The sequence below is a fragment of the Paroedura picta genome, chromosome 5 (genome assembly GCF_049243985.1).
Source record: "Paroedura picta isolate Pp20150507F chromosome 5, Ppicta_v3.0, whole genome shotgun sequence".
In the NCBI taxonomy this organism is placed as follows: domain Eukaryota; kingdom Metazoa; phylum Chordata; class Lepidosauria; order Squamata; family Gekkonidae; genus Paroedura; species Paroedura picta.
The window spans coordinates 90,757,823-90,785,766 of NC_135373.1; the positions used below are offsets into that span (position 1 = coordinate 90,757,823).

The 27,944-nt window shown below is 40.1% G+C and overlaps 1 protein-coding gene across 7 annotated transcripts in view; it reads right to left on the reverse strand.

Moving 5' to 3' along the window:
* Nucleotides 1-475: 475 nt before the first annotated feature.
* The window catches only part of C5H12orf50 (chromosome 5 C12orf50 homolog), a 28,603-nt gene continuing 1,134 nt past the window's right edge, over nucleotides 476-27,944 (reverse strand). Inside the window, exons 2-14 of one of the 7 annotated variants that reach the window (XR_013231237.1) lie at nucleotides 25,658-25,724; nucleotides 19,600-19,719; nucleotides 18,114-18,237; nucleotides 14,591-14,749; nucleotides 13,759-13,836; nucleotides 13,549-13,662; nucleotides 10,366-10,476; nucleotides 9,118-9,225; nucleotides 7,362-7,469; nucleotides 6,994-7,197; nucleotides 4,206-4,295; nucleotides 3,937-4,033; nucleotides 476-717 (exon numbers count right to left, since the gene is read on the reverse strand). Coding sequence is in view for 4 of the 7 variants with exons in the window: in XM_077338987.1 (XP_077195102.1) it covers nucleotides 1,593-1,618; nucleotides 4,206-4,295; nucleotides 6,994-7,197; nucleotides 7,362-7,469; nucleotides 9,118-9,225; nucleotides 10,366-10,476; nucleotides 13,549-13,662; nucleotides 13,759-13,836; nucleotides 14,591-14,749; nucleotides 18,114-18,237; nucleotides 19,600-19,611 (1,134 nt within the window). In the remaining 3 variants the exon portion in view is untranslated. Of the gene's footprint in view, nucleotides 798-817; nucleotides 1,619-3,936; nucleotides 4,034-4,205; nucleotides 4,296-6,993; nucleotides 7,198-7,361; nucleotides 7,470-9,117; nucleotides 9,226-10,365; nucleotides 10,477-13,548; nucleotides 13,663-13,758; nucleotides 13,837-14,590; nucleotides 14,750-18,113; nucleotides 18,238-19,599; nucleotides 19,720-22,763; nucleotides 22,824-25,657; nucleotides 25,725-27,944 lie in introns of those variants that run through there. The other 6 variants (XR_013231236.1, XR_013231235.1, XM_077338990.1 and 3 more) reach the window with 6 other exon arrangements.

Genomic DNA, 27,944 nt, shown 5'->3' on the forward strand with positions numbered 1-27,944 from the left:
TTTTTCTGATTTAGTTTATTCTGGAAGATGATCCCCTTCCTTGACTTGGCTGGTTTGGTCACCCATACCCATGCCATAGTAACACTGAGACAAGTCAACAGTATTCTATATAAGTCACCCACTGCAGCTCAGTTTTATTACTGGGAGCTAGAAGAAGCATGCATACTCCACCCATTTTGAAATCACACCACCGGCACCCCATCAGTTACCAAACTCAGTTCAAGGTACTTGCTAAAACATACAAAGCTCTTCATAGCCTCAGACCCTCATAAGTGCAAGAGTGCCTCTCTGCCTTATGTCCAGCCATGAGAAATTCAGTTGTTTTAGCAGGACTTTCTGCAGGGGCCAGCCTACAAATGGGCAAGATCAAAAACTGCTCTGTAGTGGCCCCCAACCTGTGGAATTGCCTGCCTCATGATGTCAGGAATCTCCCATGCTCCTGGGACTTCACAAATGATATAACACAGAATTGCTCAGGAGGGTACTTTAATAAAGGAGATGATAACTGGTTCAGCAAAATACAATGTACTTATGTAATACCGTGTTCTATTCTTCTGCTTGATATTAAACATGTCATATTCAGTACCTATGCTTTGCTCAGACAACAGCTCCATTTCAAATTTCTGTAATACAGATAACATTGTTTGTTGGGTGTATTATTCTGGTGGTTGCATTGATTCACACTGTGTAATCATCCTTGAGTCTCAATGGGAAAGACTATAAATAACAGATAAATAAAGGATTTTACCATCACTAATAACAGAATTCCTAGCAAGACCTCAGTACTCTCAAAACATCTGCAAATGGAAAACAGAAACAGCCTTTTAGAGGATTTCATGGTCATTTTGCTTCAGATACCAAAATGTAAACTATAAACTTAAAGAGAGCAAACGACTGAAGATTTCATTTTACAGTTTGCTAAAAAGAGGCAAAATTGGTAGCACCTCCATACTATTACTCTGTCAGAATGACTGCATGAATCAATCCTAATATTTTACTGGAATCACTGCACTTCCTTCCCCCAATATTACTGCCAGTAATGTCATATTGATCACAAAAACCTTGAATAAGCTTTGTCAGACATGCAGATTCAGACACTGTACTCCCAGAATGAAGAAAAGCACTGGCATGTGCAGACATCAGTGTATGACAACCCTCCAGTTTAATTCATAACTGGAAAATGAATTTCTCTTTCACAATATAGCAGGAGATCAGAATTACCATGTCTGAAATCTTATTAGTACTATGCTCTGAAGTGGCTGGAAGGGGGTTTTCTAAAAATGTTTTATTAAAAAAAGATTATATCCAGTCTTTATAGCACTATTAAGTATTTGAAACAGTCAAACTTTTAAGCAATATTGAACTTCATTAGGAAATGAACTCATTCAGAAACATATGCCTCATTTACATATTTTAATGTATATGTTTTAGCAGCTCTGTGCATTCCACAATTTATTCTTATCAGCTCTGGCTCTCCAGGTTAATATAACCATGGTCTTTGAATTAGCATTTCCCCCTCTTTTGATGGTAAGCTGTAAGAAGACCATCATATCACGTCTTTCCTTATCTTCCCTCTCCTTCAAACCTCCTTTTTATCTGCTTCCATTTCTTCTAGGCTCTGAAATTAACACACATAAGAGTTTGAAAGTTTGATGTAAATGTAATTGGCACACAAAATGTGAGAACTACTATCTGAAGACATTGCACATTATGCTTCCATTGTTAATCAGTGACTTTGATTATGACAACTGAAAGGCATTAACAATGACAGGAAGAGATTTGGGCTGCATCCAACCTCCCAAAATGCTTCCTCCATGCTACAGCTTCTGGCTGTTCTACTCCTGCTTCTTTAGCACTGTCTTTAGCTACAAGAAGACACTGAGTGCTGGGCCTGCCTTAGGCCTCTTGTCAACTGGGGCAGGGTCAGCTGGGACAAAGCAGAGGACATAACTCTTCCCTCTGATCCAGTGTGGTCCTGGCAAACCCACACCTAGCCAGCTCACAAGAAAAGGGTAGGGCTGAAGATGACAGCAGTACTAGACCACCAGGCACAGGCCCACCGTTCCCCTCGGTAGCCTTGACCATCCTCTGACCCTCTTCACCTTTGCTGACTACAACATATGATTCTGATGGTGGCAGAAAAGCAGATAATCAAGGAGTTCCATGCTATGCTTCCTTAGTTAAACCAATTACATTGATGACAATTTAAAGCCAGAAATACCAGTAAGAGTAGTTCTATTAAACTTACTGGAGCAGCACTAGAATAAGCGAATGGGACCTTATGTGATTCAGCAAGATTTGTGCACCCACTTATAAGCCATTAAGCTCTGGCAACAATAATTAGTTTTGAAAGTAGGGTTTAAAGAAGGGCAGGAACAGCAATAGTTACTACTAATTACAGCTAAGGATGGTAACTAATTATGGCTGCCAGAGCTTAATGGTTTACAAGGTAGCACACTAATCTTGCTGAATCCTGTTGGTACCATCTGGAATAATAAGACTACTCGAAAATAAAGAGGTTGTTGCTTCCCAAAGTGAATGGGATTTCACCAAGGCTGGATATATATAGTACCCATTTCTAAGGACATTTACTTTCAACTGAGTCCCATTGTTTTCAGGGAATCTTATTTCCAAATAAGCATCCTTGAATACGTCCTATACCAGTTTTACTATTTGAGTATGTGAATCCAAATCTTATGTATGTTAGGCTCACTGAGAAGTAGCACTTGTTGCTGAACAGACTTCATAAGTTTTCTATTTTCTGCCACTTGTAGACACTGATCAGAAAACTCTTTGAAACACTATTTAGTACAGAAACTACCCAATATCTACTGAAATGTACTATTACAGAAGAGCATGCTGAATAATGCTGTTTGGTTAACTGTAATGAACTTTGAATGAAGCTGAGGAGTGCTTTAATATTGCCAGAGTAGTGTGGAGAGTAACTATGGTTGGCATCAGCACACCTTGACCTGGGGCAGGTGCCACGGCCCAAGGCAGCTGCAATGGCCCACTGCCAGTGACCCATCTGCCCACATGCCTCCCATACTCCCCACCCTTCCTCCATCTGTTTGCTTGCAACCCTAACTCTCATCTATATGATTTTGTAAAGTAGCCCTGGTTCACACAGAGGAAGCATGACAAAGTGCCATTAATCAGAATATGTATTCCATTGTGCATGGCTGTTGAAAACTCTTATTTCAAGAGAGAAACCTGTTGGTTAACCAAAATGTTATTTTATTACATGCTGAGTTAAACAGTTTCCCAAACAGATTATATGCTCATCCTCCAATTAAAAAAGTGAAATCTGGCAATGCTTGTAGCCATAAAAAATTAGGCTCGGAGAATGGGGTCACACGCAGAACTGAAAAAAAAATCAGACGGGACTTCCCTGAGAAATCCGTGAAAAAGGCCAGTGAAGAAAAAAAACCCTGGACTAGTTAGGAAATTATCACATTTCTTTTTTTTGTCAGTCTGGGGTGTTGGCTCAGCTGATCTGACGACTACAAGCCATCAAACAGCCATGTACATTGTGATCATCCTCTGACAGATATAACAGATCTGTGAATTGCAGGGTAAATGTGGCACCAAATTGGGGGAGGTGGGGAAAGTGCTCAAAATGCCAAATACTATACAAAACATATGGAATGGCATTCTAGAAGCCAAAAGTGACGCTTCCCAGGGGCCAAACAGAAAAGAGTGGGAAAGTGCATGGGCCCAGTGGAATGATGATGTATGATGGAGACATCACTTCAAACCATCAGAAGTAGCAGATGGAGAGAATTCTTCCATTGCCTGGTTTTGACTTTCATGCAGCAGAGATGAAAACTGATAACATTCTACGCAGGCAACATTTGAGTGGGCAGAAAAAGAATTTTGGATCTACTTCCATGTTCACATATTACATGTCAGCGAAGACTCAAAAAGAGCCCTTACCTTGATCCAGTCTGTCTAAGTAAGGAAAGATGCTGGAACAAAATCTATTTGCAAGTAGATCTCAGGTCTGAGGGTTTTGCTCCTTATCTAGAGCAGTCTGGGGGACAAAAGCATCAACTCTAGCATTTCCTATGTTCTCCCCTCCAACCCATCAACAATATACAAAACAAAAATGGACACAATAACAAATTACCTCTGTGAGATCTTCATTATATTCAACAATGTTTTGTTGAAAACAATGTAATATAATTAGTAATATAACATTATACCTGAATGCATTTTTTCAGCTTTAGTGTATACTTTAGTGTGCGGGCTCCTTTTTCTCCAAGCTAGTGAATTATATGCCGATGTGCATCTCTCTGTAAAGAAAAATACAGCTTGCTTTACATTTTCATCTGTACTTCTCCTTCTGACACGCTAGTTAAAAAAAGAAAACATACATGCTGTCAGCTATGGTACTACCTGACATTATAGGAACTGCAAATCGCTTTGAAAAATATCTTAACCCCAGAGGAAAATATAATCATTAGATGTAAAAAATGAGCTGCAATGCTCAAACACACTATGCCATCTGGGCAAAATTATGCAAAAAGCAGATGGAGCAACAAGACAAGGGGAAAATAAATCTGTTGGGTTGACGGAAATTATTAGAAAATGGTTATATATCTGCAGGATTAATCCTTTGAAGTGAAAATATGCATTAAAATGGTGGTGGTGAAAAGTGCTTCAAGTCACAGCTAATTTACAGAGAGCCCTCATGGGGTTTTCAGGGCAAGAGACATCCAGAGGTGGATTGCCATTGCCTGCCTCTGCAATGCAACCTCCACTTCTCTGGTGAGCTCCCATCCAAAGACTAAACTGTGCTGATCCTGCTTATCTTCAGAGGTCTGATGAGTTTTGGCAAGCTTGGGGGCATGCAGGTCAGGGTATGTATTAAAATAAACAAATTGTTTTTACAAAATTAGAACTGCACATTTGTTTAATAAAGTATAACCCTGCAAAACACACTTTTAAACAATATTTATGGGTTTTTTTCTTTAAAATCCTGCCAAACATAGCTAACATGATGTACAATGGGGAAAGTACTATTTTTTTCAGAAGATGATGGTTCCTAAAACTTTATTGCTGTTTCAGTGGAAATAAATGATTTGTCTATGTTTTCTTGCTTCAAATGTATACGGTTGGTCCTAGACAACCTTTTTTTGCTATACTTGAGGTATGGATTCTTTTACATTAACAATGTTTCTGAGAGTCCTGAAACACCAGACACGGAGATCAACATGATATCACGACACAGATGTCATATAGGCAAATACAGCTGCTTCTCTTTAAAGCCATCACAGGACACTAAAAGCGTGGAATGGACAGATCTAATCTCCAGTGGCAGCCCACTGGAGAGTGTTGGAACAACAACTGAAAATCCTTTAAAATAGATCACCTTCGATCAAATTTCTCTCATTGAGGGTAAAAAGAGAGGGATCAGAACTCATGATGTGTTTTATGGCCTGATTACAAGGCTCCCACTATCTACCCTGCCTTGGCATCAGACAAACCTCTATGCCATTAAATATTCCATTCTCTCCTATTTTCTACTGGCTCCCTTGATTTGTATCTCTACTTTAATCTTTGGGGTTTGCCCACCTTGTATAATAAATCAGCTCAGGTCTACTGGATCTTACCACTATTGACAATTCCCGAGTCTTGACCCTGAGCTTGGCTTAGCCCTAATGCCTTTCTCTATCCAGGCATTCTTTTGTCTGCCAGTTGGGCCTGACTTTACTCCTGTAAGTACTGACTTGCTTTAGAAAAATGAGGTAAAGTACATGACATTAGCAAACTTAATCATTACCAACAACTCCTGCAAAAGATGACTGAAGCACATTCATGTATCGTCTATAGTGCTTTGTACATGTGGGTAAAAACAGAGCATGACCAGAACAAGATCACATAAACCAGACTGGTACACCAAGACTTTAGATGAGGGTAGAAGAAAATTACAAATACAGTCACAAGGATCATTGCCACAGATAACGCTTGTTCCTAGGTAAGTTCCAATAAGACTGTGCCTAGTACAAACCATAGAGTCTACCTAAAAACATATTGTTGAAGCTTGGTGTAGTGGCTAGAAGTGTGGACTACTAATCTGGCATGCTGGGTTCGATTCTGCGCTCCCCCACATGCAACCAGCTGGGTGACTTTGGGCTCGCCACGGCACTGATAAAGCTGTTCTGACCGAGCAGTGATATCAGGGCTCTCTCAGCCTCACCCACCCCACAGGGTGTCTGTTGTGGGGAGAGGAAAGGGAAGGTGACTGTAAGCTGCTTTGAGCCTCCTTTGGGTAGAGAAAAGCGGCATATTAGAACCAACTCTTCTTCTTCAATAATATCAGGGCTCTCTCAGCCTTACCTCCCTCACAAGGTGTCTGTTGTGGGGAGAGAAAAGGGAAGGCAACTGTAAGCTACTCTGAGACTCCACAGGTAGAGAAAAGTGGCATATAAGAACCAACCTCCTTCCCCTCCTCCTCCTCATATGTAGCAAATGTACTATTGAATTGCTTAAATATTTTAGGGACAGGGTTACCCTGATTAGGCTGTCTGGCAGTAAGTTTCTTTACTTAATCATACAAACTTAACTGCAAACAATAAAGCACGTTAAAACAGAACTTACATTTTTTTTTGTAAAATGCGACGATGGCATGGATCCAACCTTATGCCAATTTTAAGGAGCAATTCTGTTTTAAAAGAGCCACTTTAATAAGACTGCTTCAGAGTTTGTTAAGTGGAGTGGTAGGATGGGGTAGGAGTCACCCCACTGTTCTAGTGCATTCTTCACATTTTAATTTCATGTAATAGTACGTAATGTCATTGGATTAGCTCTACCAACTCCTTTCTATTAAAGTAAATACCCTTGTTCTGAGGCAAGCAGCATGAGTCTGCTGAAGAAAGGCTTCCCCCATTAGAACTGGGCTTTTCACTTATTGGGAGTCATAGGATCAAGCACAGTAATAAGTTTGCACATCCCATATCAGGGTGAAACCAAAATAAACTAGGTGCATACCTGCAGGTAGATTCATCTTGGACTCCTTGGTGACACCAGCTTTATCACAGGCAAGATTTGGTGACCTTCCAGTCACTGCAGAACTCAAGGAAATGCTTCTCCCACTGGTTCTCTGAGAAGGAACATAAGAAGTATTCTCAGCACTCTTGCTTTGATCATTTTGATGGCAATTCCCTTTACCTTTAGGGTTTGAAGTATGTGTTGCTGCAAGAAATAATATAAGAATCAACATTATCCCCAGACTTAGATACTCAGTGCTCAACACATATGGGAATGAACAAGGTACAATTACTATGGCTTTTCTCTTAATAGATTGCCTCTGATGATAAACCACACCCAGAACTCATTAAAAATGTTTCTCAAAATACCTTTTCCAATTAATGGGGCAGACAGACTTTTGGGTTCTTCAGACATCCATTTCTTTTTCCTCACTCCTTTAAAATGATGCTTCTTTATCCCTTCTGCATGACTTGTAGCTAAAGAAAACAAAGCAAGCCATCTATTTAATTCTAAGAGAATAGTTAAGGACTTTTGACCTGTTTTTAATTTTTCTTCCTCATATTGTTTTCCTGATCTACTTCCTCCCTTCCACAAAGCTACTTTTGGTAATTGTGTGAGAAAATAAGGGTTTCCAAGCCATCTACTAGCAATTACAGTAGCTTTAGTAAAATGAATTGGATCCAACCAGGTTTTCTGCTGAAGAATAAGGGAGGGGATATGCAATTGCGTCTGCATTAGGGGAAAGAATTAGGTGAAATGGTGTGACTAAGTTGTCTGGACCTGATTTAAACTGGGAAATATAGAAAGGATCAAAACTTCCTCACTGCTGTAAACGGGGACCACTGCTGTGAAGAAATCCCCCCCCCCAACAGCCTCTAAGTAAAAGGACAAATGTCAGGAGATCTAATGTAGTTCTGCTGAGTAATGATTACTTTGGCCCTAATTTGCAAGGTTTCTCATGTCACTTAATTTGGTCACCTGTTCTACATCTTTCCTCCTAGTATGGGTGAGCACGCAAACCAGCTCAGAGATATCACACAACATAAAGATGCTCCAGCTGCTGAGTCCCAATACTTTGCCAAACCGAAGCCACTGGAAACAGCAACTTATCCAAGCAACAAAGGGACATTTCAATTCCATACATAACATATTAAAGAAAGGTAGAATCTCCTGATCTTTACACAACTGGAACCTAGTGCATAAGACAGGATGTTCCTGTCAATGTCTGATTCCCTTTTGCACCCTTTCCACTTGCAGAGCTGCACAAGGTATTTTTGAATGACTGAACTTGAGGGAATACTATGCTGTCAAACACAGCAACTTAAGTTGATATAAAAGTCCTTTGGGGATTAGTTGTGGTGACCAATGGCACCATGTCAAACATCCAACTGATGACTTCATGCATTTAAATGTGCTATGAAAGGGGCCTGCTATGTAATACAGAATTCAGCTGACAAGTTGCTCAGTGCACCAAGCCTTTACTGGGCTTTTGGGAAACTAAAATGATTCACTATTGTATCACAGGACAGTAAAAATGATCAGTGTAATTAACTGGCTGACCCTGCTGTGTCAAAACAAGCTTATGCGGATAACAAAAAGTGCATAATATGCTGTGGCTCAGTATTAACTTAGAAATTTTTTTTTAAGTGTGTGGGTCACCAGATCCAGGTTGGGAAACTCCTGGAGATTTGGGGATGGAGCCTGGGGAGGACAGGAGACCTCAGTGGGGTACAGTGCCATAGAGTTCACCCTTCAAAGCATCCATTTTCTCCAGGGAAACTGAGCTCTGTAGGCTAGAGAGGACTTGCAATTCCAGGGATCCCCAAGTCCCACTTGGAGGATGGCATCCCTAGTTAGATCCCATCTGAAATTGTCATACATGGAAGGATGCTGGTGCATGGAAACGTAACTTTCCTGCCATAGGGTTCACAGCCACAGCCCAATATGCTGTTCCTGAGGGGTGGAGGATACCTAGGAAGAGCATAAGGGGAAATTTGGAGGACTTCTATGGGACAGAGGGATCAGCAAAAACCCTCTCCCCCTTGCAAGCACAGGTCTTTTTTAATGGAATCCAACACATATTTTCCATTTTTTATTTTTTAAAAGACAAGAAATCAACAGCACCTTTAATGCTTGAACACTTCAGCATAGTGAATCCCTTTTCTCCATTGAATACTTTACTTTGTATCCCTCCTACAAATATACTTCTTTGTGACAGATAGCAATCACCTCCTGCAGAGAGACATAAAACATCACAATGACAATAACAAAGGGAGTGTTCCAAATCTTTATGCCCAGATGCATGCTTTTAGCATATTTGCTCATGATCGCAAAGAGGAATGGACTTTTAAAAATGCAGAAGAACCAAAATTATTTGAACGAGCAAATTCCAATGGTCCCATCCTATGAATCTCTACACATGGTGACATTGCATAATGCTGGAATTCTTGTCTTGTAGTCACAGTGGAACACTGCCCTTTTAAAAGGTACTCATCTAGAACTCTATGGTCATTTTAACCTATATGATTGGATCAAAATCTGCCAAAATGTTACAGCTTAAGAACAAAGGAATAAGCAACATTTCCTCTAGCAAAGAGGAAGTTCCATGTCCATCTGCTTTCTTTTCTACTGCATTCTGTTGTGGACAAATGCCTCACCTCCATACACTGAGCTGTCATGGAGTTGATGTCACCAAGTACACTGTGGGCAATTCCATATCCACAGGGTGGCAAGGAGCCAAAGTGCTTTCAGTGATTTATTAAGGAAGACTTAAGTGCCTATGTATCTTGAATTAGTTTTTGTAGGTAAAGAAATGTTCTCAAACAATAGATATTATTATTATTTCCCAGTAAAAAGTGAGACTACCTGCAGCTTTAAGAGGCTTTCCCCTCTGTGATTTCCACTGTTGTAATAAGGACAGGGATTTTTTTTCCACATTCCATCCCACTTCATCTCAATTACCTGTATCTGCATAGCTACCCTGAAATTCCTTGATGGCCTCCCATCCAAATATTAATCACGGCCAATCCTGCTTAACTTCCAAGATATGACAAGATTGGTTGGGTCATCCATGTCATTTTTGCATTGTTTTATAAGCCATGTTAAAGCTCATGCTTTATTCATCTTTGTACCATATTTTACTATGTTTTAATTTACACAGTCCTAATTATTGGAGGTTCCATTCTTATTGGAGGTTCCATTCTGTTGACTGCAAAGATTTACACTGCATAATCTGCCTTCAGACTCAGTAGCTATAAATAACATAAACAAATTAATTAAAGATGGTTCAGTTTGCATTTTTAACAACATAGTGCATGCTGTATTTACACAGATATTCATTATTAAAAATTTTAATGGTGCAAATATCTTTACCTCCATTTTCAAAGGCACTAATATTGGATCTAGAGTTACTGTCTAGTGATGCCATAATCTCGGTTTGTCTTTCTATAATATTAAACTTTGATGGAACTGCAACACCATCACCTAGGAGGACAAGAGATAAAATTCATTAACTTATTAAACCTTTGGGAGTTTTTCCAACGTCTATTACCATGATACCAGGAAATACATAAAATTATCCTTCAGTCACAGACTCAACACAAGGTATCATGCAAATGATTAGTCTATCACCCTCAACACCCCCACTACCTCTGTAATATGGAAGTGGGCTTTTAATACTTTATAAAGTTATTACAAGCACTGCTGAAATAATTCATGTGAAAATTACTCTATAAATGATAAATATTTAAATTCCTGAGCTTCATTTCAAATTCCCATTAATAAATTTAGTAGGATTATCAGATATTTCCCCCCTTCACAGGTCCTACAAAATTCATGGGGGAAACCCTGGGGCCAAACATGCTGACTGGGTAGATTTAAAAGTAGTTCTGTAAGTCTGTTTTCCATCTTTCCATCTTGTATCCTGTAATATAAACAAAGGAACCAGTGCAGAGGTAGGGAACTTTAATTCCCCACCTCAGGACATTTTCCCAACAAAAATCACAATTTCCCAAGCTGCTTTTATCTATAAAATTGAAATCTTCTGGAAATATATTATCTACCTCCTTGGTCAAAATATTTCATTTTCTCTACAATAATTATTATTACCCACTATTTTTATTCCAAATAAGTCATTTCACTGTAGCAGATTCAACTAATTACCCATCAGATTTGACTATGTTGCTCCAAAGACAATCACAATGACTTACTCATAGGTTGCCTGAATACTAGACATTTGGCATGAAATTGCCATGATTTGTTCAGTCTGTTTCAACAGCAACATACATATAAAGTTATTGGCAACTCATAGGTCTGTCAGCTCCATCACTGGGCAATTCCTGGAAGATTTGGTGCTGGGGAAGGCTGAGTTTAGGGAGGGCGCTCAACAGGGATATGATGCTGTACACACCCTTGAAAGCTATGTTTTTACCCAGTGATTATTCCCTATGATCTAGAGATTCCAAGAAAACTCCAGGATATACCTGGAGATTGGCAATCCTAGCAATTTGTGACATTCTGAAACAAAACGAAACATGTAAAGCAAATGAAAAGATGTAACACAAATGGAGTACCAGAGATTCTAGTGGGGTTTCAAAGGTTATTGCCCTTTTGCATTTTCTTCCTTTCATTTTGCTACCAGCTTCTTTACCATTTTACTGCTTTTTCTTCTATGGCCAGCCATGACATTTATGAATCAACTGTTAATTATCAGTTCTTGTTTGGGGAGGAGAGAAGAATTAAGTACTGCTTTTCACATAGCAGGCAAAGTCATACTCTTGTTTCTTTTTGTGATTGCTTCAGCACTTCTATTAGAAAATTACAAACACAAGAACATTTTAGCTTTATCTGCAAAGTGAAAAACAGTTCTGAATTTCCCCCCTCCCTCATCCAAATATGAAATGCTATTTAACAACGGACTCATTAATGCTGCAGTCAGCTGTAGAGATAAAACACAAAATAATTCATTAGAAATCTCAGTAGCAATCCCTGTACCCTTTACAAGCTAAAGTGAAATCACCAATGAAGTATACAAGTAGTTTTAACAAAATCAGGTTAACAGATCATTACCCTTGCATTTCTCTGCTCAAAACCTTTCAAAGGACTCAAACATGACAAAGATTGTGTATCTCCCTATGACCATTTACGCACTGGAGGTTTCATGCCAGGCTGCAGGCTGGAGTTTTAGTCGTGGCAGGTTGCCCCACCTCTTCCTGCTCCCACATGGAGGAGCATTTGGCCTGGTGCACCTCATCTGCCCCCGATTTGTGCTCCTGCATGGGAGCTGGGGCAGTGAAGTGCATAAACGGTCATTATCTCTAAAATGCAAACTTGGATTCATGTAGTCTCAGATTGTCTCAGCATCATGTGGGCAAGAAAGAATTCTAATTCTTCAACTTCTATTAGCATTATTAGCATTAGCACTATTAGCATTTCAAAAGAGAAAAAAAGTTGGGCCATTCAAAAATACAGTTTGCCCTTGAAAACAGGGAGACTGCTCATGGAAACTCAATGCAGGTCGAAGGCTTATGTCTCCCCCTTCCGTACATGGCCAGGGGCACATTGAGGCTTCAGGGGCCTGCAATTTAGACTTTGTAGACAACAAAGGAAATGAGTGATCTTTGGCTCATTTCTTTTTACTCAAAGTGGCAGATTAGTGATAAGATGCCATGGTTGTGGAAGTCACGAATCCACAAATGATTTACAACACTTGTCTATGCCTGGGAGCCAGTAGAGATCAAAAGGCTCTTAATCATGTCAACAGGAATGGAGACATTAATGAGCCAGAGCCTCCCATCAGATACGCAAACTATATTCATTTGATTTTAGAGTGTGCACACACAAGGGTACAATCAGAAGAAGAGAGTTAGTACTAAGAGGAGACAAAAAGTCCAGCATACCAAAACACAGGTGTGTTACATAAGATTGCAAACTCAAAAAAAAGAAAAGAAAATTACAGTGGGGATGAACTGGCAAAGGGGAATGATATACATGAAGCTTTAAGAAAGGTCATTTCTGCAATAAGCTAACAACTTCCAGTCTTTACTGAGCTCAAGCTTGACAGTATCATTGCCAAGTCAGCAGTTTCACACTGGAGTCTCCCTTTGAAATATTTCTGTTTAAGTAAGGCTCGCTTCAAAGGTAACACTTCATGCACCTCTGGCTCATGAAACTTTATAAAAACCAAAGAGGGGGGGCTAGAACTGAAACCATAAAAACCCAACTGGTAACAGTTAGGACCTACAAAGGTTGACTGCCTGTATTATGATTAAAATTATATTACTTTTATTATGCACAATTTTTAAAAACAACTTTAGGAATTAAAAACATATATCCAGCCCATAGGCTATTGCAAACCAATATGCTATGCACTATGTGAACCAATAGACTGATGCGGGAAAATGCTTAAGAGTTCCATTCATGGAACTTGCAGCATCACTTTAGGTTTGACCCACAAAAAGTTCCACACAGCCATATTTTTGAAACAAATATTAGGTACTTGTTAACAAAAAGAAAAGAAGTTGAAGCTACTAAAATGAAAAGCTTTAAAGTCCTTACCTTCTTGTAAATCTCTTCCGGTTTCCATGGGTTTCAAGAGCTCATTCTCCAGCACTGAAGGTACATTTTTTGACAAACGGTTTTCCTGAGAAGTTTGAATTCTGTAGTATTCTCCTGAGCCATCACCACAAAGAAGAAGAAAAATATATTACCTTAATGATATGAATGTTGTGGGCTATTAAAGGAAAGAATCAATATTGAGATTCATACCAGATTTATAACACATCTCCTTTATTGCCTTTTCTTCCTCTATATCTTCTGGAGTCTTAGATAATAAGTATGACGCATCTGCAGGAAATATTTGTTAATTACAAATTAAATGTTACAATTTATCATTTTACTTATAATTATTTCATTTTAATGGCTTTTAACTAAACTTCATTGTTCTACTATATGTTTTTAAATGATGTGCACCGCCTTGAGTTGGCTCGCTGGAATGGGTGGCATATCAATTAAATTAAGAAAGAAAGCTTTTTCTTAGTAAACATTTCTTTCTACACCCCAAAATTTATGCAAATTATAACAGAATTATCCCTGGCGACAACTGTCTCTGGTGACAGTAATTTATAATTGTTAAGAAACAGACAGACAGTGCAGTCCTATGTGTGCATACTCAAAAGTACATTCCATTCCATACGTTTAGACTTATTCCCTAGAAAGTATGCTTAGAACTGTAGCCCGAGAATCCCAGTGTTCTTACAGACACACTGGCAGGAACTGAATGCAACTTTTCTGTAGTCCCTTTAGAGCCAGTATGTTTAAAACAAATTTAAAAAGAGTCACTGCAATGTCGAAATGCTTCTATAGAGCTTTGGGAGTGAGATTATCTTGCACATTCTGTTTCCTTCACTTCTTCCAGGTGTTTCTCTTCCTGTAAAATGGGAGATTGACTCATTATTTTCCCACTGAAGATAGACCCTCTCAGTCAAGGTTTTGTGCTTTGGAAAGTACCCAACTTTAACTTAACTGATGCCAACCCTGAATTAACTTAACTGCTAGAATTGTTATTTTTGCAAATACTAATATCTGGCAAACTATTTACATTTCTCTTCCTGTTCTTCCTCTTCTTCATCCTCAAGATTGATGATAATAATCAGTGGTGGATGAATAGGTCTTAATATGCTTTCTTGACTTTTTGTAGAATCTTGGTTTGGGGCAGGATGCAAAATTCCTTCCTGAACTTCCCTTTGTAATGTTGGATCTGTAGGAAAGAATTTTAAATTCAGTATAACCTTGTTGCTATATAAGTATACTATCTATACTATCTTAACACCGCCCACAGCGCCGCAGGCGCCATGGACTAAATAATGCCGTAAGGGCTGGGTGGGAGGAGTTAGGGCGGGCTGTGTCCGGGATGAGGAAGAGTGCCGATTGGCCCCTCCTCCGGACTGACAATCGAAGGGCCCAATCAGCAGGCGCAAAGCGCCTGCCGATTGGGCCCTCTGAATGGCCCGCTGCCGCCAAGGTGCGCGGTTCGCAGCTGCTCCCTTGCCGGCGGCCTGACGCATCGGGAGGCGCAAGGGAGCCCCGCACTGGCCCGCTCGAACTCAAAAATGGCCGCCAACAACAAGAACCCGCCGAGGAACCACCGCCGCGCACAGCACCAGGGAGCCGCCGCACAAAGCCATGGCCTCCCTTCTCCTCTCCTTTCCCGGGCCACTGCCGAGACAAGGACGCTACGCCGACGCTGCCCGCCCTCGAAAATGCCTCCTGTTTCAGGTACGCTTCCTTCCCTCACGCTGCCCTCGCCTGTCCCTCCCTCTGCCCCCGCCTGTATTTTTTATACAATGGGCTTTTTTCCTAGTCTATGTATAACCCTGAAGTTCACAACTCACAAAAGGCAAAGGACTAGCTTTAGACACTGTGTTGGTAGAAAGTGTTGTCAAATAACAGCTGGCTTATGACAACCCTGTACAGCAGGGGTAGTCAACCTGCGGTCCTCCAGATGTCCATGGACTACAATTCCCATGAGCAGATGCTGGCAGGGGCTCATAGGAATTGTACTCCATGGACATCTGGAGGACCACAGGTTGACTACCCCTGCTGTAGAGTGTTCAAGGCAAGAGATGTTTAGAGGTAGGTTGTCATTGCCTGCCTCCATGTTACAACTTCATTTAAATACTAAACAGGCTGACCCTGCTTAGCTTTTGAGCTGACAAGCTGTGGCTAGCCCAGGCTATCAGGGTCAGGGCTGTAGACACGACATGCTATAGATTTATTTTCATAGACTCATAGAGTTGGAAGTGGCCCTACAGGCCATCTAGTCGAACCCCCTGCTCAATGCAGGATCAGCCTAAGGCAATCATACTAAGTATCTACCCACTCTCTGCTCAACGGCTGCCACTGAGGAAGAGCTCATCACCTCCTTAGGCAGCCTATTCCACTGTAATTACTATCACTGTTATATTTTTAACATTATTATTTATCATCTGAATAGTTCCTGACTACATTCTGAAAAAAATCAAAAATATAAATAAAGATACATGCATAAATACTACAGTCTTCGATACAGTGTAATATTGATTTCCATACATAAAAGCCATTTGTATTTTCTATTTTTAACAAAAAGTTAACTTGCTCATATTAAATGTTTCAATCCACTCCTTTTGACTTGGTTCAGATATTTTATTCCAATAATGTGCTAAAACTAAGCAGGCCGCTGTGACTGCATTTGAAACAAATCTTTTTAACCTGCTTGGAATCTTCCTGGTATACAGGAAGCTTTAAGCATATACTTACTGAGACAATTTTTTCAACAACCATTTACCAATATTAACAATCACAAATGTATCTCCACCACTTATGGGGAAAAGTAGCATTTTGGGTCTCACAACACAAACATTTTCCATTAGTTGTTCTATAAATTTTGTGCCAAATTTATTAGTAAATGCTATTGATTGGTCATTTTGTAAAGTTTTCACAAATGGTAAGTGTTGTGAAATAGTGGCCTTAAATCCCATTCATGAAACTTTGGTTCAGACTTCGGCCCTGCAAAATCTTTAGAGGGCCGCATGAGAAAGAGTTTGTTTCTCTTAGCATAAGAATGTAGTGCCAAATAGTTGCACCTGTGCCCTTGGAAAGCCTAACACTGTCCACCCATACTGATAAGACAATTGGCTTCAGTTGTTCCCAATTAGCTTGTTATGAGAATGGGCCTTGAGTTAGATGAGTCAGCACTACATCATCTGTTTCAGGATTTGACATTGGTTAATTGATTAATTGTTACTTTGGTTTTGATCAGTTTCTGTGCCCCACATGGGAATAAGCCATAAAGGTTTTCTATTGTAACATCTAATTTTGGGGATTTTTGCTTTGTTCAGGTTTTGGCCTATTCATATTTTAATCTGTTCCAGTTCTGTTCAGATTTGGGAAAAACTTTGTCTATAACTTCGTGAACCTGCAACTTGTCTTATGGACTTTGAAACTCTGTCTTATCATCTTGTCATTCTTGTGAGTATCTTGTCTTAGCTAGAAATATTGTACAACATTTTTATTATCTCACTGCTGTTATACAATTTATATCTATGCACCTTAATAAATATCAATTAATTTTTAAAACCTTTTGTTTTGATTTTGGAACAAGCTAAGTCGAAGCCTAGCCTTCCTGACTCGTACTATACTACCAACTAATTTATTATTATTATTATTATTATTATTATTATTATTATTATTATTATTATTATTATTATTATTATTATTATTATTATTTTGATTTATATCCCGCCACTCCCAAATGGCTCATGGCGGGTTACAGTGTCTTAAAACCCCATTAAAACTCCCATTAAAAGACTTTAAAATGTCACAGCATGGCGGCACAATAATAAGATCCCCTTCCTACCCCCCTTCCTAAAAAAAGGGGGGTGGAGGAGAAGGAGGTCAACGGTGTTCAAGAAGAAGCCCGGGGGCGAGCAGTCGATATACCACAGCAGCCTTTTGTACTAAGCCTTTTGATTTGTACTAAGCCTTTTGATTTGTGGAACTTGTCTCTGGATGGGGTCAGACTCCCTGGTAAACCCCTGACAGGCTTCAAGACTGCTTCTGGGTCTTGGATGTCTAGGGGCCCATTCAGAGGTGGTGACAGTACTACCGAACAAAGAGATTGGACTATCTCCTTGGTTTTGTAACTGTTTTGACTCTTCTCATGGGGCACCTCTTGAAGTCTGTGGACTTGGCCTCGGGGTACTGGGGTGTGACCACAGTAAGACATACAGAAAACGTGGAGGCAATACTAAATATAAATTATATTCCAAAATATTTAACAATTTCCTCCAAATTTTCCACAGGTTTATTCTAATCATAAATGATAAATTCTATATAGTAACTTGTCTCCAGCAAACATCATTTTTTCAGAAGTCATCGTATTTGTTGATATTCTCCTTTCTTAGTTGAGAATTTAAAAAAAAAACTTTCCTTTTCAAATATTGATAAACTGTGATTATACAATTCCCTCTCCCATAGAGTCTCATATAAAATCACTACGTTATTTACCATGAGCTGATCATACCTCACACAACATGGAACATGTTTAGCATTTCTGTTTCAAGGCCCCAAATATTTTTACTCACCACTACTAGGTGGCAAAAAAAGCCCATTGATGTTGCGAGGTTTCCTGTGGTGGAAGACACAACTGATCCTCACACAGCCTAAAGGCTGTGTTTCCCAGAAACACGAGATGCTGTTGTATTTCTGCTGCAAAAAAACAACAACACAAATTATTTCATACTTAAGAACTGAACATTGAAATTCTTATATCCAGAGAAGGAGAAATACAGAAGACTTTGACTTATATTTTGCAACAACATACACCAGACATCTGCACTGTCAGAGATCCACGTAAATTGAGATTTAAATATTTATGATAATCAATTAAATATAATTGTTAAAATAATTCCATAAAACCCTTTTGACTGATTGAAAAGGAGTCTGATTAACCAGGCAGCCAATTTAAATGTCTGTTAGTACAAATACTTATAAAAACTTTATATGGAAAGTGCCATTGTGCCATTGTAGAAGGCGCATTCACCCTTCTTTTTAATGTAAAGCAAATGAATGCTTCTTCCAATAACACTTTCCATTTGTATACATCTATAAACAAAAAGGTGTGCTTTTTACTTCAGAAGTACAGCTTTTATTCCCATCCTAATTTAATTATTACATGGCATTGATACCCACTGTGGGAACCTAGACCAAGATTCCATCTCAGCTCCCTACTTCACATGACTCAAACCAAACCCAACAATGATATATGAGAACAAGTCAAATGACTGGCCTAGTTTTGTCCCCTTAGAACGATCAACCACCCACTCCTGGGATGACAGTTCTATATTCATCTTGGAAAAAGCCCCACTGGACACAACAGGACTTCGCTACAAGCCACAGAATTATGCTACAGAACTCATGCAATTAAATGATTAACATTTCTCTAAACAGCTGACAGCTCTTTAAAAAAGCAAAATTGTTTGGGCTGGTTTTCTCAACCTGGTTAAGCAGCACAGGCTGACCTGGTTGACCACCCAGCTACAAATATGGCACCAAGATCATGCTGTCTTTCTGGGTGATCATTGGAAGGATAGTATTTCTCCCTAGTTCCCTTTAAGTGAATCTTGCTTTTATTGTCTGGATTTCTGAATCCCTTTTAAACCAATAAAACTTTGGCCACAAAACTTAGTAAGTCTCAAGATACTTCTGCTAAGTTTTCTTCTTTGTATTATATGTCTATAAATCATTTCTCATTATCAGTATAAAAATGAGGCATTTCATTATTATGCCATAAAGTTCAGGGTTATAAGAATGAAAGTTGAATTAAAGTACAGACAAAATTTCCCTTAGCATTCATTGCAATCATGCAGTTTTTGATGCCAGCTAGAAGGTATTAACCTGTCTTATCTTCAGCTGATATTGTGTGTGAATATTGCCAAAACTTGTATCTGGGTGTCTTTGCATATGACACTATCAACATTTGAAATTAGGATGTCACAAAACCAGATGTGAAAGACAACAATAGTTATAACAGCTCTACTTCAAGAAAGGACAGTTCAAAGAGTTTTCTACCTGTATTTCCATATGTCTAAATTTGCAAATCTGATGGGAACATCTTCCCTCTCTCCATAATGAGCACACAGCGTCACTGCCAACGGCTTTTTCACAGTGACGAAATCGGCACTTTGATCCCTGAATGGGGGAAAGAAAAAGATCTGGAGATTCAGTCATATACTATTTTGTATATTTAATTTACTGCTCATAGTCTGTTAAAATTAATTTTAGAATAGGGTCCATTTGTCATTGCAATGTTATACTGGTAGCATACATTAAATGATCCATGAATTACTATTATCAGACTACTATTAATGAAACTTTTATGGAAAATCCCCTAAAGAATGGAACCTACAAGGGTGACCTTGCAGACAAACTACTGTAAAGCAACAAACTCATTAATAACAAAAGATTAATTCTATAGTGTTCCAATACAACTTTCATACAACTGAGCAAAACAGAACTTTTGTCTTAGACCTGATGGATATGCCTAGAGAATCACAGAATCATAGAGTTGGAAGGGGCCATACAGGCCATCTAGTTCAACCCTTTTTTTTGCCTTTTTTACCACTGCAGAAGGGGACGAAGAAGAAGGGGATGACAGAGAATGAGGTGGCTGGATGGAGTCACTGAAGCAGTAGGTGCAAACTTAAATGGACTCCGGGGAATGGTAGAGGACAGGAAGGCCTGGAGGATCATTGTCCATGGGGTCGCGATGGGTCGGACACGACTTCGCACATAACAACAACAACAAAATAAAGTCAAAACCACTGCATCACACTGCCTGCTCATAGGGAACCAAAAGTAAAAGGATTCAGATGTCTTTATACTAATGCCCGAAGCATGGGCAATAAAAAGGAAGAGCTGGAACTTCTCATGCTGATGGAAAGGTATTCTTAGAGCCTATTAGAGGAGAGCGACGAAGATGATCTGGGGCCAAGGGACCAAGCCCTATGAAGATAGGTTGAGGGACTTGGGAATGTTCAGCCTGGAGAAAAGGAGGTTGAGAGGGGACATGATAGCCCTCTTTAAGTATTTGAAAGGTTGTCACTTGGAGGAGGGCAGGATGCTGTTTCTGTTGGCTGCAGAGGAGAGGACACGCAGTAATGGGTTTAAACTTCAAGTACAACGATATAGGCTAGATATCAGGAAAAAAATTTTCACAGTCAGAGTAGTTCAGCAGTGGAATAGGCTGCCTAAAGAGGTGGTGAACTCCCCCCTCACTGGCAGTCTTCAAGCAAAGGTTGGATACACTCTTTTCTTGGATGCTTTAGGATGATTAGGGCTAATCCTGCATTGAGCAGGGGGTTGGACTAGATGGCCTGTATGGCCCCTTCCAACTCTATGATTCTATGATTCTAACCCCCTGCTCAATGCAGGATCAGCCCAAAGCATCCTAAAGTATCCAAGAAAAGTGTGTATCCAACCTTTGCTTGAAGACTGCCAGTGAGGGGAAGCTCACCACCTCCTTAGGCAGCCTATTCCACTGCTGAACTACTCTGACTGTAAAATTTTTCTTCCTGATATCTAGCCTATATCGTTGTACTTGTAGTTTAAACCCATTACTGCGTGTTCTTTCCTCTGCAGCCAATGGGAACAACATCCTGCCCTCCTCCAAATGACAACCTTTCAAATACTTAAAGAGGGCTATCATGTCCCCTCTCAACCTCCTTTTCTCCAGGCTGAACATTTCCAAGTCCCTCAACCTATCTTCATAGGGCTTGGTCCCTTGGCCCCAGATCATCCTCGTCGCTCTCCTCTGTACCCTTTCAATTTTATCTACGTCCTTCTTGAAGTGAGGCCTCCAGAACTGCACACAGTACTCCAGGTGTGGTCTGACCAGTGCCGTATACAATGGGACTATGACATCTTGTGATTTTGATGTGATGCCCCTGTTGATACAGCCCAAAATGGCATTCGCCTTTTTTACCGCTGCATCACACTGCCTGCTCATGTTTAGTTTACAATCCACAAGTATTGTAATACAATACAAAGAGGATACAATACAAGAGGATACAAACCACATTCATTAGCATCAACTGGAGACTCCTCCCTCAAAAAATGCCTGCAATGAAATATGGATTTTGTCAACCTATTACCAATCTTCAGTCATTATTGCATAAAAGTAAACTTTTTACAGCCCTGACCTCACTGGTCAAGAAGATAAGCAGGGCTTTGGATAGGAGACCACCAGGAAGCCTTACTTAGGCAAATCACCTGTGTTCATCTTTTGCCCTGAAAACCCCAGTGGGTCTCATAAACCTATAGCAACGTGAAGGGACTTTACACACACAGAGACAAGCATCACATGAAGCAAAAGTATATCTTCTTTTCAAAGAGATGGGAAAGCACAGTGAAAGCTGGAGGCTAACTGCCTAACTCTAGTGAGATACTACAAAAGGCTCCATGATATAAGGATCTTTGTTGTTGTTACCTGTCGCTCCCCTGAGGCTCACGGCGGGTTAGAAATCCAATAATAATAATAATAATAATAATAATAAGAAGAAGAAGAAGAATAAGAAGAATAAGAAGAATAAGAAGAATAAGAAGAATAAGAAGAATAAGAAGAAGAAGAAGAAGAAGAAGAAGAAGAAGAAGAAGAAGAAGAATGTTGGAATGTTCCATAACACCCTTCCTGGAATATGCCCTAATTAAGAGAGGCAGATTATGATATATTTGTTTCCAACTTGGTTTGTGCCATTGCTGGGGGAAGATTACCTTCCAGGGAACTTCATGCTCCTGTAGGGGTGTCGATTTGCTTCCACTATGCTCTCGTTGTACTTTTTTTTATAAAAAAGCAAATATTGAAAATATACCATAATATTCCTGTATCTTATCCAAAGGAAGCAAAATCCTGCAGCTGCTTATTGTCGGGGGTAATGAGAAGTGTGCAACAATATAATATATGCAGTCTATTATAATATGAGCCATTTTTCACTTTATACAGGTGAAATAAGTGGAAATAACACTAATTCCCAGTTTTTGCCATTGCCATTGCCTCTGTTTGTATCCCGCAAACTTTAGAAGGGTTTTAGTGCAACCCTAAGAACTATCAACAAGGTAGAACATTCCCTTTTGTTCTAAGTACAGGTGTTTTCATGTTCTAAATTCTATTTCCTCTCTAAGGGTAGTCTCAGTTATATTCCAAAAGCAATTTATATTGATTGTAAAACAGATAGTACCTTCTCCAGGTTTGTTGAAGTGCTCACAAATCGAAAGTGGTTGCTAGACAGTGTGCAAATCCAAACTTCCAGAATTTCTTTCATTGTTACCTTGGTTCTTATGACATCATCACAAAGGACATCATACAACCCCTCAAACTATGAATGCTCAGTTATTTTCACTGCTACAGCTATCTCCACATAGTCTGCTAATCCCATTGTACAGCTGAATATATATCAATTTAAGTAAATATGTTTTCTTGCAGGACATATCTTTTCCCATAATTATCTTAAGCACAGTGGTGGGACTGAGATCGAGTGAGAACATCAAGATCCACCCATTCCAATTGCTTGATTGCCTGGCACAGGACTCTGAAATACATCCAGTACCTGTGCAGCATTGCTGTTGATTAAAACTGCAGTTTATTGGAGTATTTTTATTATTTATTTATTTGATTTATTATTTTACTGACGCATTTCCTAGGAACCTGTGGCATACACAGAATAAAACATTAAAATACAATAAAACCCCATAAAACCCCAATTTACAATAAAACAAGCAAGTGGACAAATCAATAATCTCTCCCATCCCATCTCGATCAGACGGTTCAGACGGAAGTCGAGTCTTCTTCCACTAGGAGTGAGTGGCTGCAGGTATAGTAGACTCTAGTAGACTTTGATAGATTTTGGGAAAGGGTCCTTGATGGAAATACCGGGGGTCTACCCTGGCCTCAACCAAACATCTGGTAGAAAAGCTCCGTCTTACAGGCCTGCAGAAAGCTGACAATTCCAACAGGGCCCTCAGCTCTTCCGAGAACTCGTTCCACCAGGTTGGGGCCAGGACTGAAAAGGCCCTGGCTGGGATCGAGACCAGGCGAACATCCCAGGGGTCCGGGACAATCAGTAAATTAACAGTTGCAGAGCTGAGGGCCCAGCGGGGGCATAAGCAACCAAGTGGTCCAGCAGGTAAGTAGGACCCAAGCAGCGTATGGCCTTAAAGGTTAATACCAAAACATTGAACTTGTCCCAGAAACAGACTGGTAACCAAATATTTGTAGTGTTCATAATTCAAAATATATTGATTTTATTTCTTAGATTTTTTTATACCGCCTTCCCGTAGGGCTCATGGCAGTTTATATGGAATGTCTGGGGGTATTACAGAGAACATCATAGATATAAGTGACAGTCAGCATAACATCGGCTTCTTTGGAGCCAGGGATCACTAGCTAGTTGACTGTGGCAGAGTGTAGTGCTCTTTTGAGGCTAAAGGCAGAGAGATGGTATCTCAGGTACACTGGGCCCTACCTGTGTATGGCCTTGAAGGTAATTACCAAAACCTTAAGCCTAATCTGAAATTCATAGAATCATAGAATCATAGAGTTGGAAGGGGCCATACAGGCCATCTAGTCCAACCCCCTGCTCAATGCAGGATCAGCCCTAACCATCCTAAAGCATCCAAGAAAAGTGTGTATCCAGTCTTTGCTTGAAGACTGCCAGTGAGGGGGGAGTTCACCACCTTAGGCAGCCTATTCCACTGCTGAACTACTCTGTGAAATTTTTTTTCCTGATATCTAGCCTATATCGTTGTACTTGAAGTTTAAACCCATTACTGCATGTCCTCTCCTCTGCAGCCAACAGAAACAGCATTCTGCCCTCCTCCAAGTGACAACCTTTCAAATACTTAAAGAGGGCTATCGTGTCCCTTTCTCAACCTCCTTTTCTCCAGGCTGAACATTCCCAAGTCCCTCGACCTATCTTCATAAAGCTTGGTCCCTTGGCCCCAGATCATCTCCGTCACTCTCCTCTGTACCCTTTCAATTTTATCAATTGGGAGCCAGCTGAGTTGTTGCCATACTGGCCAGATATGGGATCTCACAGTGTATTATTGAGGATCCTGGCCACAGCATTCTGGATCAATTGCAGTTTCCGGATCAAGGCTAAGGGTAGGTCTGCATAGGGCGTGTTGCAGAAGTCAAGTCTAGAGGTGCTAGTAGTTTGGCTTGGTATAGGTGATAGAAAGCCTGCTGCAGAGGGAGAGGGAAGTGTCGAGGATCACACCGAGGTTTCTGGCAGAGCGGGCTACTGCTAGTTGCACTTCATCCAGTCTTGGCAAACCCGCTTCCTTGCTTGGTCCCTTCCTACCCAGCCACAGGACCTCCATCTTTGAAGGGTTGAGCTTCAGACGGCTCTGCTTGAGCCACCTCATCACTGCTTCCAGGCATCTGGCTACAGATTCTGGGGGAGAGTCAGGGTAGTCATCCAGCAGGAGGAAGAGCTGCATGTCATCTGCATATTGGTGGCAACCCAGCCCAAGCATCTGCATCAGCTGAGCAAGAGGGCGCATGAAGATGTTAAATAAAATAGGAGAGAGTTCTGCTCCCTGTGGAACTACTGTGACATGTTTGCTAAATACTGTGAGGATTAAACCCCTTGCATCTGATTGACCAGAGTATTCTTGTGACTGACAGCATTCATGCTTGAGGTACCACTGCTTTTCCTTGCATGAATTTCAAAAGCTGCCCCATTGGAATATGTTTGTATGCTCATATAAGTTGTGGATGATTGACATCAGAGGTGTACCACTCAGAAACTTCTCCCCAGTCAATGACCAATGTGGCTTTCCAGGGTTTGGAAGATGAGTGCCTCCTATATCACATTTGTACATCAGTGGATTAATACAGCTGCTAAAGAATTTCTGACTGAGCCACTTGCTTTGAACTAATGCTGCAAAAATCTTGCACTTCCTATCTGAAGGGGTTTTTTTGTGCCCATATCATGTCTTCTCTTTACATTTAAAGAAAAAAACTTAGATTATTACAAAGATGCTATGAAAACCTAACTACATTAAAGGCTGCCCTGCACAACATGGTATCAAACTGTGCCTATTCAAATTGCTAATATGACCTCATATTTACCCTAATAGATCTTGTAATTCAGTGGCACCAGATGTTCCTTCCACAAATGAAACCAGGAAGATGTCACCTGAAAGAAGAGATTATTTGAATGTTTTTAATCTTTGGGGGGTATTTTATGGCAATTCTACATGATTTAATAACAAAAAGAAATTCAGGTATATAACAATATAATTCAGTCTAGGACAGATGAAAAAGTGTAATTTTATTTTATATGGATGGATGGATAAGAAGTTCATAGTAAAAGAGCCATGAAATAAATCATAGCTGTTATTAACTTATACATTTCTCTACAATCCTAACATCTAGATTTCATCATTCTTCCAAACAAGGGTGATCACTGAAAAGGTATCCGATGCCTCACAGAAACTTCAGAGGCACTCTGCCACTGCAGTGTATTCATGCTGTATACAATATGACACCAATTCTGATACAACATACCGTATTTGCCGGCATATAAAACGACTGGGCGTATAAGATGACCCCCCCAACATTTCCACTCAAAATATAGAGTTTGTTACATTACATTACAGTACTATGGGCCAATATGAGCAGCTATGTCTATCCCAACTGAAGTGCACCCGGCGTATAGGACGACCCCCCCCCACTTGGAGGCATGTTTTTCAGGGGGGGGGAAGTAATATGCCAGCAAATACTGTAAGTTAGTGGGCACTGCTGTACAGGTGCTTTGTAGGTTAAAAACTCAGGGAAATAAATTATTTGGAAATTATTGTGAACATTTTCTTCATAGGAATATGGAGAAAAGACAATGTATGTTTACAAAACTTTATTGGTGAGAACATGGTCACTTACAGACAGCCTGAGACTTTGAGCTCATTCACATACCTACGCCCATCTTCATTTGATGATCAATCACTCAGCAGTCAAGACTGCCATATTGGAAACAACTGCCTAAAAGCCACAGTGAAATGCTTCCATATGGTAGGATGGCTCCATATAGGGAATATACTGCTATAAGTGGCTCTTAATGCAGGTAGATGGCATTATGGGATTCTTCAGGCATTGGCATCAAGATTTAAGTCTGTATGGCCTACCAAACCTATACAAGCACCTTTCAAATATTACAGTCCCTACAATGAGGCTGTAGGGACAAACAATCTAACTATTGTTCAGCCATTTTCATGCCTAAAAGTCAGCTGTATTTCCAATGTGACTCCATGGCAGGCTTTTAACCATTTTGAATCTAGCACTCCTACATGAAATCCATTTATGAATAAGCATACCCAGAGTTGTCTGCTCTGGACTGACAAATACCTAGAGACTTTGGGATAGAGCCAAGAGTGGGCAGAATTTGGGGTGAGGAGAGTCCTAGTGGAACATACTGCTATGAGTCCACCCTCCAAAGCAGCCATTTTCTCTGAAGGAACATTTTTTTAAAAACAATCTGACTACTGTCATTTTAACAGAAATGATATGAGGCAGAAATGAGCAGCCAAACAGCCAGGAAATGGTTCTGTTAGGGTGGTTGCATATTAAAGGGTGGGGGATGTTTAAAATAATTAAGACATATAACAAATATTGGGAGGATGTTGCCTGGCAACCAGGGTTTTATATAACTGAATAGGTTTAAGAGGCCACTGCAGGCTGTATAGATTGTTAAAGAAATTAACTAAAACATGGCCTGAAATTTCAGTAACAGCTGCTACTTTCTATCTATATTTGTATCCTCTTGCTATGTGGCCACACCTCCTGTAGTACAAGTGTCTGGTCCACAGGAAATATGTTGCTCATACACGTTGAACTTCATATGCTGTTAGGGGCACTAAAAGGCCACTTGGTTTCCTTATGTATTATACATCAGTGCAGCCATTTGTTGCTTGCTCTACCATGTACATAAATACAAGGTAAACATGTCAAATACGATGCAGTTTATGTAAATATATATTATAGTTGAAGAAGCAAAAACAAGTATGCTTCACTTTATAGCGGGAGCTGTGGCACGTTCTCTCGTGCTCACGTTTATTGGGTGTTTTTTTTTTTCTCTTGCAGTTCAGCCTGCGTCTCCTCCTTCTTTCTGCTGAGTTACTAAACCTTACAGCTTGCACTCTGAAGACTATTGTGTTGTACTCGGGGCCTGCAGCGAGTTATTGTCTTTTCGCAAAACCTTCTTGCAGTAAATGTATTGCAAATAAACTCCAAAGCATGGATGGGATTATTTCCTGAATTCTGCCAGTTATTTCTGTGTCCAGAAAGCACAATTTGTGAGCAGCCTTAAACCCCCCAGATCCCACCTCGTCCCAACTACGCCGCGGCAGTCGCGCGCGCGCCT